At 42.2% G+C, this 13,902-nt stretch overlaps 1 protein-coding gene across 4 annotated transcripts in view; it reads left to right on the top strand.

Moving 5' to 3' along the window:
- Positions 1-13,786, top strand: part of LOC146425727 (protein patched homolog 1-like) — a 228,888-nt gene extending 215,102 nt beyond the window's left edge. For 3 of the 4 annotated variants that reach the window (XM_085041568.1, XM_085041567.1, XM_085041565.1), the window contains 3 exons: positions 1,895-1,994; positions 8,178-8,426; positions 9,350-13,786. In XM_085041568.1, coding sequence (XP_084897694.1) covers positions 1,895-1,994; positions 8,178-8,426; positions 9,350-9,874 — 874 coding nt within the window. In that variant the 3' untranslated portion in view covers positions 9,875-13,786. Of the gene's footprint in view, positions 1-1,894; positions 1,995-2,414; positions 2,822-8,177; positions 8,427-9,349 lie in introns of those variants that run through there. The other variant, XM_085041569.1, reaches the window with a different exon arrangement.
- The last annotated feature ends 116 nt before the right edge of the window (positions 13,787-13,902 follow it).

Genomic DNA, 13,902 nt, shown 5'->3' with positions numbered 1-13,902 from the left:
GTCTTGACCCTACCTCCTCTTGGAATTTTTATCTGAACACCACTGGAATCTAGGAGTTGGTAGCTATATGTGTGATTTCTATATAATTTCTGTCTTTTTCTCTTTCTTCTTCTTCTAATTCCCTCTTCTTGGAATTTTTGAGTAACTTAAAATCAAACAGGCTTAGAGTTTGCTAAGTTAAATTGGCCAAGTTGATGCTTTGAGAAGTGTTTCATGTTGATTGAATGCTGCTCTAAACCTTTTGCCAAAATTTCTTTTATTTTTTAAAGTTGCCAGTAAAGTTCTTTTTGTTGTTTTGACCTCTTGAGAATATCTTGTCGGTATTTCTCCCGTGCATCTAACTCAGAGTACACAAACAACTGTAAGCCCTTTTAAGTGTCTTGTCGAGCGAGGTTGTTTGGGGCCTTACAAGTCCTTACTCAAAAGCTAGGTCCACACTGCTGCTCTGTGGCTTATTACTCAACTGAACTGGATCCTGTAGCAGCAGGGAATAATTCCTGTGTCAACATGACAGCAACAACAGCAACTGCCATGAAAAGGAGCAAACCATTGGTTCTGGGTCACCCAACCACTGTGCATCCCCCCCATGAAATAGAACTGATTCTTAAAACACATGCTACACAAACATTGTCCCCACAAAGAGCTCATTGTTATGAATCAACAATTTTAAAAGCAGACAATATTACTTTGAAAAGATACATTGTTTTGAATTTGGCAATTTTATTGCCTCTTCCCTCTGATGGTGAGTTGCATCATGATTATGCTGAGGTAGTGTTTCACTCCAGCCGACTACGGGAAGATCTATGAGATCATCCTCTAGAGAACTTGGATCTAACCCTGTTCACCAATGGATCTTCATACTACAGGAATGAAAAATGACACACGGACTATACAGTGGTGAGAAACTTAGAGGTACTTGAAACAGAACCTCTACAATCCTTGGTGAGTGCCCAAGGATCTGAATATACTGAATTAACAACATCTCCCTGATGGGGACATAATCAATGAGCGACTATTTATGCTAGTTCTAAATACACTTTTGGAGAGTGTCATGCAGTATCTGTGCTATGGAAAGAATGAAAGTTCATTACCTCAGCAGAAAAGAATATTTCTAGTGGAACTGAAATCTGAATGTTATTGGAAGCTATTAAACTTCCAAGGGAGATCGCTGTGGTGCACTGTCCAGCTCATACCAAAGGCTCCAACAAAATTGAAAGGAATAATAAGATTACTCAAACTTGTAGTCAGATAGGTTTAAAAAGGCCTGAAGTTTAGGAATAGTACTATAGGATAGCAGGATATTGGAAATACCCCTTGCCAACCTCTAGAGTTGTCATCAACAGGAACAGTGTTTGGCAGACACTTAATTATACCCGGGACCTTTGTCCCTGCCAGAACCAGCCTCTTAGATGGAGATTAATGGGTTATCAAATTTGCATGGGAATGCAAAAACATCTACAAGAAAACAAAGCACAAGCCCAATGGCTTCAACCAGTACCGGCAGGAATGCAAGTACATGATATCCAGTCTGGGGATACAGTAATGATAAAAGTCCATTCTCGCAAAACAAAGTTGGACCATAAATGGGACAGTCCATATACTGTGCTACTAACTTCTTATTTTGTTATAAAAGTTACAAGGAAAGATAATTTAATTGTCTTTCTTTATCAACTAATATTTTGAGACATGTGATGTACATTCTCTAACCCAAAAGGTAAAAAGGGAAAATAACCTACGTATAAAGTGATATAATTATTGAGTGCAATATTAGTAATATTTGAGATTTTAGTATATGTATTTTTTAATGTATTTTGCAATACTATGTAATCCCTTAATTCTTACAGTATTTGTGCCTTTTCTCTTCCCCCTCCCACCCCCTTACACCCTACTTCAGGTATTTTTTTGCTGTTTTGACAATCTTAACCATTTTGGGAGTTCTCAATGGATTGGTGCTGCTTCCTGTTCTTCTTTCACTCTTTGGACCATACCCTGAGGTTAGTAAAATAAATGGGGAACAGAAGAAATAATATCATCTCTCCGCATGCAACCAACCCCCTTCTCTAGAAACTCCTTATTTTTAAAATTCTCTTGGATTTTAATTTTTTTTACTTTAAGTTGTTTGCTCTAGTATTAATTTAAATATTTATAAAATGTTATATTTGTTATTTATTTGGTATTCTTTTACCTTCTTATACTTCTCAAGTATTTTAATAAGTATTGTTTTAGAGGCTGAAATCAACACACAAAATACAAATGTAGGTATTGGGTAAGCTTTTAAAATCAAAATGTTATATGCCAATATAAAACCAAGTTTTTCCCCAAGACTTTTGCAAAAGACAGTTAATTTTGTACACATATCTTCTCTTTTCCCACCCACTGTTTCTGTTCTTTCCTCAAAATATTCAACTCACTAGACCACCAAGGAGCCCTGTATGGACCAACATTACAGCACTGGTGGTCTACAGACCACACCCTGATAACCATGTCCAGAAGTTTGCCAAAAGGTGCCTCCCACCACCCTATGCCTCTCTGTGGTACCCTCTTGGCTCAAGCAAAGATTTTGGTGGGTTGAAGGCTCAACCTGCATGTTGAAGACTTTACAGTATAAGGCCCAAGTCCAGCAAAAAAGGATTCATAACTATCAAATTTGTATTTGGTTATTCATTACCTTCAAATCAGTTAAAACAGTAGTGTTATGTATAGATATATTTATTATGCATTATTAGAATCAGTAATGCTATGCTATATGTTTTTATATATGTGTCTGTGTGTGTGCATGTGTATAAAAATAAAACACAAGGTACATATACAGTGCTAATAATATTTGGGATGTATTTATTTTGGGTCTTAGTACATGTGGTGGATTAACTTTGGCTAACAGCCAAATGCCCACTCAGCTGCTCGTTCACTCCCCCTCCTCAGCAGGACAAGAGATAAAAAAGCTCATGGGTTGATAGACAGGGAGATTGCTTACCAATTACTGTTTTGGCCAAAACAGATTCATCTTGGGGAAATAAATTTAATTTATTGCCAATTAAAAGAGATTCAGGTAGTGAGAAACAAAAACAAACACTGAAACTATGCCTTTCCTCCCCCCTTTCCCATGCCCAACTTCACTCCATTCCAGATTCCCCTATGCCCACTCAAGCAGCACAGAGGAAGATGGGAGATGAGTCTCAGGATAAAGTGGTTTCTCTGCTCCTTTTCCCCTCTCATACTTTTGCCTCGCTTGGGTGTGAGCTCTCCCACAGGCTACAGTCCTTCAGGAAAAAAATAACTGCTCCAGCATTGGTCTTCCATAGGCTGCAATGAATATCCATGGTTTCAATGAATATCTGCTCCGGTACCATGAAGCAACTTTGCTTCCTTCTCTGACCTTAGTACCATTCCTAAAACACAATATTTTCCTCTATGTCTGATGATTTCTGCACTTTCTTGGATATGTTTTCACAGAGGTGCCACCAGATTGACTGATTGGTTTGGCTGTGGTCTGCAGGGGGCTGTTATGGAGCCAGCTGAAATTGGCTCCATCACATGGCAGCCTCTCACCTCTTCCCACAGAGGCTACCCCTGAAAACATCCTGTCCTGCTACAAAAACCTTGCCACATACACCAAATACAGTATTCACAGAATCTGCTGAGTTGGAAGGGACTCACAAGGATCATCAAGTCCAACTCCTGGCCCTGCACAGCACCATCCCCAAGAGTCACACCATGTACCCGAGAATATTGTCCAAATGTTTCTTGAACTCTGTTAGGCTTGGTGCTGTAACTGCTGCCCTGGGGAGCCCATTCCAGAGCCCAAACACACTCTGGATAAAGAACCTTTTCCGAATATCCAACCTTAACCTCCCCTGACACAACTTCAGGCCCTTCCCTCAGGTCCTGTCACTGGTCACCACAGACAAGAGATCAGTGCCTGCCCCACCTCTTCCCCTCACAAGGAAGCTGTAGACTGCAATGAGGTCTCCCCTCAGTCTCCTCTTCTCCAGGCTGAACAGACCAAGTGACCTCAGCAGCTCCTCATATGGTTTCCCGTCAAGGCCCTTCACCATCTTCGTTGCTCTCCTTTGGACACTCCCTAATAGCTTAATATCTTTCTTATATTGCAGTGACCAAAACCACACACAATATTTAAGGTTAGGCAGCACCAGTGCAGAGTAGAGTGGAACAATCACCTCCCTTGACTGGCTGGCAATGCTTTGCCCGATGCACCCCAGAACACGGCTGGCCCTCCTGGCTGCCAGGGCACTGCTAAATCTTATTCAACTTGCCGTCGCCCAGGACCCCCAAGGTCCCTTTCCGTGGTGCTGCTTTCCAGCATCTCATTCCCCAGTTTCTCCATACATCCAGGGTTGCCCTGTCCCAGGTGCAGAATCTAGCATTTGCCCTTGTTGAACTTCATATGGTTGGTGATTACACAGCCCTCCAATTTATCAAGGTCTCTCTTCCTTCGAGCTAGTCAACAGGTCCTCCCAGTTTTGTATCTTCTGCAAACTTGCTTGGTATCCCTTCAAGTCCTGTGTCCAAGTCACTTATAAAAATGTTGAAGACCACAGAGCCGAAGATGGAGCCCTGCAGAACCCCACTAGTGACCAGTCTCCAGTCTGATGTCACCCCATTCACTAGAACCCTTTGTGCCTGACCTGTGAGCCAGTTCCTCACCCGTCTTGGTTTAAGTCAATTTAAAGGGAACACTCTAAAATGAGTTCTCCCACCTTTTGCTTTAACCAGTCCCTTTCCACCAATAAGGAACAAATACGAGTAGATGTCAGTGAAAAAACAACAGTTTACTAACAAGCAAAGCAGCAACAGGCAAAACATAACAGTAAATAATCACTAGATACAAAATTGCTAAATCTCACTGTGCGGAAAAAATCACGCTATGAAAAGCCAGTGTCCATAAAGGAGACAGAGGAGTCCTGCAACTTTATTCACATAAAGGGAGAGTCCACTGGGGCACACGCCCGTGGGATTTTCTCTTTCGAGGTTTCGGAGGACGCAGCCTGCTTTTAAACTCCCGGCCACATGCTGCCGTCTCCTTTTCCCCATTGGCTGAGGTACTAGGAAGGTACAGCCTTCCCGAACCGCCTACCACATATTCCCCCCTTAAACATGTCATTTTCCCAAAAGTTCAGAAACTCAGGCTTGTGCGGACCCATTTTTTATTGCAGGAGTCAAACTGTCTGGGTTCTGTAACAAACCTGCGGTGTTGTTAGTAGAGACATTAAGACCCCTTTCAAAGACGTTTCAAAATCGATACCCTCACTCATGGAATTGTTAGCGAAGACATAAGAACTCATCTTTCCTATCATCACGAACTCCACGGAAACAAAGAAAAACTTTAAATGAGAGAATATTCCTCCCTTCCAAGATGGCGACCCCCATAGACACCTGCATTGCTCGAAAGACAAAGGGAAAGGGGCGTCTGCTCTTCCTCCCCCTTATCTCTCCGGTGACAGTAGCTCCGTTGAGAAAGGCGGCTGGCACTCTCCAGCGGCTGGTACTCAGTCAAGGGTGGAACTCATGGATGGAGCTTGCCTCTTCCTCGGCAGAAGCAGTAGGCAGTCGGCTAGGGCCACTTGGTGCCTTCTCGCTTCAGCCGGGCGTTGCTGGCAGGCTGGGGACCGCACAGAGTGGGGCCGCTCTAATCCTTCCCGGTTTGGTGCCGCAACTGCGGGCAGTCACTCCAGGAATTTGCCCCAAGGCAGTCCAAGACCGCGAACGCACCTTCTCCAAAAAAAAAAGGGGGGGGGGGGAACAACCAAAAAACCAAAAGGGAATCCAAAAGGGAAGCCTCCGCTCGCGCTATGGCAAAAAAACAAGAAAGCGACTCTGCCCGAGTCAAAGACCACAAAACCAGAGAGAACTCGCTTCTAGTGCTCCGACTTTTTAAAGGGACCGTGGTATTTCCCCCCCGCCCCGTTTCCGGCTGCGGTCTTAAAGGGACAACAGCCATTTTTGGGCATAGATAGAAACAGAGTACAATAACATTTTGAGTTGCCCAGGACACCATTGCATGATGTGTTTATCCAGCTGTGTGCTGGACATTTTGTCCAGAAGGATCCTGGGAGAGACAGTATTGAAAGCTTTACTGAAATCCAAAAAGATGGCATCACCTGGCTTCACTTGATCAACCAGGTGGGTTACCTTGTCATAAAAGGTAATCATGTTTGACAATCAGGACTTTCACCTCATGAAGTCATGCTGGCTGTAAATAATGACTGCATTGTCCTTTAGGTGTTTTCCAATACCTCCCAGAATAATCTTCTCCATAATTTTACCAGGCACTGAAGTGAGACTGACAGGTCTGTAGTTTCCAGAGTCATCCTTTTTGCCCTTTGTGAAAATCAGGACAATGCTCGCCAGCTTCCAGTCAACTGGGAACTAACCAGATTGCTAAAACTGTTCAAAAATCATTGAGAGAGGCCTCTCAATGACATCAGCCAGTTCTCTAAGTCATCTTGGATGAATCCCATCAGGCCCTATAGATTTATAGGTATCAAGCTTGAGCAGCAGATCCCACACAAGTTCAGAGTCAACTGGGGGTTGATCATTCTCACAGCCATGAGTCTCCAGCTCAGGGCACTGGGACTCCCTTTAGTCCATCATTCATGTTGAAAACAGAGGCAAAGAAAGCATTAAACACCTCTGCCTTGTCCATGTCCCTGTTTGTGAGGTGACCATCCTCATCCTGGAACGCACCAATGTAATTTCTGCACTGCCTTTTGCCATTAATGTATTTAAAGGAAACTCTTTCTATTATCCCCCACATTACTGGCACCTCCAACTGGGCTTTGGCTGCATGAATTTTCTCCCTGCAGTGGCAGCAGCATCTCTGTATTCCTCCCATGTCAACTGACCTTGCTTCCACTGAACATGCACCTTCCTTTTTTGCCTTATTTTCAAGAGATAATCCCTGTTCAGCCAAGCCAGCCTTCTGCCTTGCCTGCTTAACTTCTGGCATTTAAGAATTGCCTGCTCCTGTGCCCTTAGGATGTGGAGCTTAAAAAGTGACCAGCACTGATGGACCCCAGCACCTGCAAAAGCGTATTCCCAGGGGACCTTTCTTACTAATTCCCTGAGCAGCCTGAAATCTGTGTCCCTCATGTCCAGGGTTGAAGTTTTGCTGGCACTTTTCCTCCTCTCAACAGAGATTTTGAACTTGATTGTTTCAGGGTTGCTGTGGTCAAGTAAAATAAACCAGTTTTTTAATAAAAGTGTTTTGACAAAAGTGCATAATCTCTTATATTCCTAGGTGTATACATGGCCTGTCCCTTATTCAAACAATATATACATATATATGTGCATATATTGCAAGTATGTGTATCCATTTCTCTTTGTAGCTACACACTAAACCACACTATACATACACATTTGAGATTATTTATGAAATCATGCGGCTTAGGGCAACGGAGATGATCAGAAGGCTGGAGTACCTCTCCTATGAAGACAGGCTGAGAGAGTTGGGGCTGTTTAGCCTGGAGAAGACAAGGCTCCAGAGGGGATCTTAGAGGACCCTTCCAGTACCTAAAGGGGGCCTACAAGTGAGCTGGAGAGGGACTATTTTCTAGGGCACGTAGTGACAGGACAAGGGGGAATGGCCTTAAGATGAAGGAGGGTCGGTTTAGACTAAATGTTAGGAAGCAATTCTTTACTGTGAGGGTGGTGAGGCCCTGGCACAGGTTGCCCAGAGCAGCTGCGGCTGCCCCTGGATCCCTGGAAGTGTTCAAGGCCAGGTTGGACAGGGTCCTGAGCAACCTGGTCTAGTGGAAAGCATCCCTGTGCATGGCAGGGGAGTTCAAACTAGATGATCTTTAGGTCCCTTCCAACCCAAACCATTCAATGGTTCTGTGATTAATGTATGCTGAAGAGGAAGGCAAGTCCAGGAATTCTTTCTATATTTCTAAGTGTAAGTGTGCATGTTTGTGTATGGATATGCACTTGCTGAGACAATGATGCATAGAGAAATATGTATAATCTTATGTTTCTTTTTCTTTCATGCATTTTTTTAGTGTAATACAGGTGTTGATCAGAAAACTGGTGCTAATGTTCTCACGGCATGAAAAGGTGTATTTGGCTAAAGATTTTTTCTCTTAAGCGCTAATAATAATAAGGGTAATGCTAATTGAATTATAATGAATACTTGTAATTATAATTATCACTGTCATTATCAGGTTTCTCCAGCCAGTAGACAAAACAAATTATCTACTCCATCTTCTGAGCCACCTCCCAGCATTGTGAGGCTTGCACTGCCACTCCGGCATACAAATTATGGGTCAGATTCCTCTGATTCTGAGTACAGCTCTCAAAATGCAGGCATCAGTAAGGAGCTCCATCAGTATGAGGCTATTCAAGGCTCTCTGGCACCAGTCCATCAAGTAATAATAGAAGCCACAGAGAATCCTGTCTTTGCAAGATCCACTGTAAGTAGCACACACATTGACTAGAGGGAGGGCAAGAATATTTTTGTTTAGTTGGGTTTTTTAAATTTAAATCTGACTTTGAGGGAAGACTATACTATTTCTTTCATGTTTCTGGCTGATTATGCTTTGTGACTCTGCCAAAATATGGAGCACTTGTAGACAGGATGTGAAGGCTTTCCTTTAGAATCAAGTTGGGGGTAAAATTATGGTACCAAAGCTGAGGTCTTCAGCATATGTAATTGCTGTTGTATCATATTAGAACCAGCCACAAAACAGAAATTTTAGTTTATTCAATGACTGCTGTGGGTGACCTTCAGGAAAGAAAGTGGGAAGAGGTTTAAAATATCCAAACCTCTTCCACACAATTCCATGTGTGTCACCATCTCATATACCTCTTCTCTGGACAGCTCACTTGGGGAGAAAGACTTATAGAGCCCAGGAAAAAAACAAAACAAACAGTTTCAGGGTTATGTCAAATCTTGTATCTGTTCCATCTTGCTAATGAGTTGGCATAACTGCGATTTCAAAAGAAAGTGTAAAAAGTTCCATCTCCTGCTCCCCACAATGTTGCATGTTGAATTGCAGTGTCAATCTCTTTTTGTTCATCAGAGGCCTAAAAATAGGTATGAGCACAGTCACATTTGAAGTTGGACACAGTTTATTGATTGATGTGGCCCCTGTGCTTGACACTTTTTAAAGAAACCCAGAAACAGATTCCTACAGTCTGTACAAAGTACCCCAGTAACATACTGTGTATGTACGCTGTGTGGAGCCTTTTATGAATGCCTGCAGTTCTGCTTATTGAACGAGTTAAGATCAAGTGCTTGCTATCCATCCCTTTGAAAAGATGAAGCAGTATGTTGGAAGTGTAGCATATGTTTGCCTTGCTTTGTCAGAGGCATAACCATGTGTCTCCCTTTCAGGTGGTTCAGCCAGAGACAAGGTATCAGTCAAGTCCCAGAATTCAGTTGAATCCAGAGGCTGGCATTCAAAATTCACAGCATCAGGGCAGACAACTGAAATGGGAAACAAGAGAAGGGCTGCAATCACCTCCTTACTGCCGTTGCAGTGACACTTTTGAAATTTCTGCTGAACAGCATACAGGACCTAGCAATAGGGGTTGCTTGGGCCACAAGGCTTTTTCTTATAACATAAGAAGCCCAGTGTTTGGTGCCATGAGTGGCTCAGAACCAGTCTACTGCCAGCCTATTACTACTGTGAATGCCTCAGCTTCAGTGACTGTTCCTGTCCACTCTGTCATCCACAACCACAACTCCTGGGGAGGGAGCTTTCAATCCTACAAGGGATACTATGAATCTGACCCTGGGCCATTTGAGGATCCCCATGTGCCTTTTGATGTGTGGTATGAAAGAAGAAATTCTCAAGTGCAAGTTATAGAAATGCAAGATCTTGAATGTGAAGAAAGCATACCTGACAACTCAGAATAAGGTAGATCTGTCTCCTGTAGCCAATAGATTTGCCTATCTTGGTTAATGATGTTGTTAATGATGCTTCTCTACCCTAGGCATCCTGTAAAAGATTTCACTTTAAATCTGGAAAGGTAATTTATTTGAGTGGTACAGTGGTAGAAACATCTTGAGCTGGGTGCCTCCAGAGAGGGAGCCTGAATAAAGAAATACCTGGGCAATTCTACCCTTATGGTCTAAGTTTCCCAGCCCTCACATGACAGTTTGGGCCGATAATAATATTTAGGTCTCGGGTCTTCTTTTCTTCCTTGGTTCTCTTAATTGTCTCTAGGCAGGCCATCTCTTATCTGTGAGGTTGCAGCTTCTTCTGAAGGGGTAGTGGCCTTCCTTGCTTCCTTCTCTTTCATCGTGAACAGGCTCTGCGGCCTCCTTTTACTAAACTAGGTAAAAGTTCATGGTATTTAGGCTTGCAGCTTAAGGCTTCAGCAAATTCAGCTACTAATGCTAAGCAAGTTATGCTTAATAAGTTCTTTATAAGTAGTATACCAAATTGCACAACAGTCCCCTCTTTTGTTTTTATAGGCATACTTGCTTTATAAGGGGTCATCAAGAAGGGTGTGTCTATACCCTTGCATGCTCCTAAGTATTATGTTTCTTCAATAAGTCTGAACATGTTGAAAAATACAACAGAACAATAAGCGCATAACAACTACAGGAAGTAAAATCTTAATAGGAGTGGCTAATAGGCTTGATAACCAAGAATTAATTCCGCAGTTGAATAGTGTTTCCCACCGATCTTTTGGTTTGCCTGGCTGTAAATGGGAGACTAACGACCGAACAGTTAGCATTTGTTAACACTTTGCCCGTGTTATTGACATAGAAACATCAAGATTAATAGCTGCCCAAACACCCCCTTGACGGGCTAACAATAAATCTAAAGCCATTCGGTTTTGAAACACCATTTTAGTTGGTCTGCTATTGCTTGTATGGAGGCAATACCCAGATAAGAGTTAGCTGCAGTACTATTAATAAAAAGTGTCAAACGATGGAAGAAACCCAGGAAGTATATTATTCTGAAGCTGGCCTATTAGGGTCACCACGCATTCTGGATATACAAAATATTACCAAAAAAGGATCCAAGGACTGTTAAGAGTATCAGTATCACAGGTTGCCACATATAATCAGTATAAAGGCTATACAATTAGAGCTAAACAGGCTGAGCACAAAGAATGTATTTCATCTAAATGTTATTCTCAAATTATCAATACCTTGCATTGTTGCACCACTTTATGTGTCTGGAGGCAGCTTCCCTAGTTATACTTCCCTGAGTCAGATCCCATCAATATTATTCCCAATTACCTTTAAAACAATTATTAGAACACCTTCTAGGATGACAATGAATGCAATTGTAACAAAATAACGGAAGCCAATTGTACTGCAGCATTGATGGGGTTCTGTGTTGGTGTCATTCATCAAAGACATTCTTTAGAAATTCATTTAACATGTGAGTGATCAATCCAATTATCTTTCCTTGTAACTTTTATAACAAAATAAGAAGTTAGTAGCACAGTATATGGACTGTCCCATTTATGGTCCAACTTTGTTTTGCGAGAATGGACTTTTATCATTACTGTATCCCCAGACTGGATATCATGTACTTGCATTCCTGCCGGTACTGGTTGAAGCCATTGGGCTTGTGCTTTGTTTTCTTGTAGATGTTTTTGCATTCCCATGCAAATTTGATAACCCATTAATCTCCATCTAAGAGGCTGGTCCTGGCAGGGACAAAGGTCCCGGGTATAATTAAGTGTCTGCCAAACACTGTTCCTGTTGATGACAACTCTAGAGGTTGGCAAGGGGTATTTCCAATATCCTGCTATCCTATAGTACTATTCCTAAACTTCAGGCCTTTTTAAACCTATCTGACTACAAGTTTGAGTAATCTTATTATTCCTTTCAATTTTGTTGGAGCCTTTGGTATGAGCTGGACAGTGCACCACAGCGATCTCCCTTGGAAGTTTAATAGCTTCCAATAACATTCAGATTTCAGTTCCACTAGAAATATTCTTTTCTGCTGAGGTAATGAACTTTCATTCTTTCCATAGCACAGATACTGCATGACACTCTCCAAAAGTGTATTTAGAACTAGCATAAATAGTCGCTCATTGATTATGTCCCCATCAGGGAGATGTTGTTAATTCAGTATATTCAGATCCTTGGGCACTCACCAAGGATTGTAGAGGTTCTGTTTCAAGTACCTCTAAGTTTCTCACCACTGTATAGTCCGTGTGTCATTTTTCATTCCTGTAGTATGAAGATCCATTGGTGAACAGGGTTAGATCCAAGTTCTCTAGAGGATGATCTCATAGATCTTCCCGTAGTCGGCTGGAGTGAAACACTACCTCAGCATAATCATGATGCAACTCACCATCAGAGGGAAGAGGCAATAAAATTGCCAAATTCAAAACAATGTATCTTTTCAAAGTAATATTGTCTGCTTTTAAAATTGTTGATTCATAACAATGAGCTCTTTGTGGGGACAATGTTTGTGTAGCATGTGTTTTAAGAATCAGTTCTATTTCATGGGGGGGATGCACAGTGGTTGGGTGACCCAGAACCAATGGTTTGCTCCTTTTCATGGCAGTTGCTGTTGTTGCTGTCATGTTGACACAGGAATTATTCCCTGCTGCTACAGGATCCAGTTCAGTTGAGTAATAAGCCACAGAGCAGCAGTGTGGACCTAGCTTTTGAGTAAGGACTTGTAAGGCCCCAAACAACCTCGCTCGACAAGACACTTAAAAGGGCTTACAGTTGTTTGTGTACTCTGAGTTAGATGCACGGGAGAAATACCGACAAGATATTCTCAAGAGGTCAAAACAACAAAAAGAACTTTACTGGCAACTTTAAAAAATAAAAGAAATTTTGGCAAAAGGTTTAGAGCAGCATTCAATCAACATGAAACACTTCTCAAAGCATCAACTTGGCCAATTTAACTTAGCAAACTCTAAGCCTGTTTGATTTTAAGTTACTCAAAAATTCCAAGAAGAGGGAATTAGAAGAAGAAGAAAGAGAAAAAGACAGAAATTATATAGAAATCACACATATAGCTACCAACTCCTAGATTCCAGTGGTGTTCAGATAAAAATTCCAAGAGGAGGTAGGGTCAAGACATATGCTTGCCTTGTGTTCAGCCTTAAACACCCCTTGGCCTTCCTGGGCCCTTCCCCCAGGTGGGACTTCTGGTCATTTGGCCACTCAGGAGCTGGGTTAGGGGCTCGAGAGGCAGGTGTGGAGCATGGCCTCTGCTGTGCTAGTGATTGGCAGCCACTGCCAGCCTGGGATACTGGCTCTAGGGGGGTGGGGGATGTACAGGGCAGTACATCGCCTTGCCTCGCCAGGGCAAGGCTTGACCTGCCACTTCCCCCACACGCATGTACCCCAAAATGTCTCGAGACATCAATTTTTCCAGTCTCTCACAGGACTGTGCTGGCTACTCCTTTGTTCTCATGCACAAAGCGCTTGGAGTAATCCAACAATCCCAGTGCCAGAGCAGAAACTAAAGCTCCTTCTATAGCATGGAAAGTCTTTTCTTCCTCTGGAAGAAAACATATAGGCGCCACTTCCTCTGCCTTGGTAGCTTCTGTCAATTGTTTACTTAACTCCCTTAGCCCCGGTAACTAGAGTCTGCAATATCCTACTGTGCCTAAAAAATCCTCACAATTGTTTCTTTGTTACTGGTCTAGGTATTTCTACAATAGCCTGGGCCCATTCTGGGTCTACTAATCTTTCTCCTTTTGTTAATATAAATCCTAAATATTTTACTTCCTGATGACACAACGGAAGCTTAGAAAGAGATGCACGGTGGCTATTTTTTTCTGCTGAAGCAGTACAAAGACAAATAGTATATTTCAAACAATTTTTGTATGCCTTGCTGTCAAGAAATAAATCATTTACATATTGTACAAGTCTAGAATCTCCAGGCAATATAATATCTTTCAAATTTTCTCCTTGCCACCCCAACATGTGATCTTTAAAATAGCTGCAGATGT

The sequence above is a fragment of the Lichenostomus cassidix genome, chromosome W (assembly GCF_008360975.1).
Source record: "Lichenostomus cassidix isolate B80296 chromosome W, HeHo_3.0, whole genome shotgun sequence".
In the NCBI taxonomy this organism is placed as follows: domain Eukaryota; kingdom Metazoa; phylum Chordata; class Aves; order Passeriformes; family Meliphagidae; genus Lichenostomus; species Lichenostomus cassidix.
The sequence above is the reverse complement of the archived record's forward strand: the minus strand, read 5'-3'. Positions and strand labels throughout refer to the sequence as shown.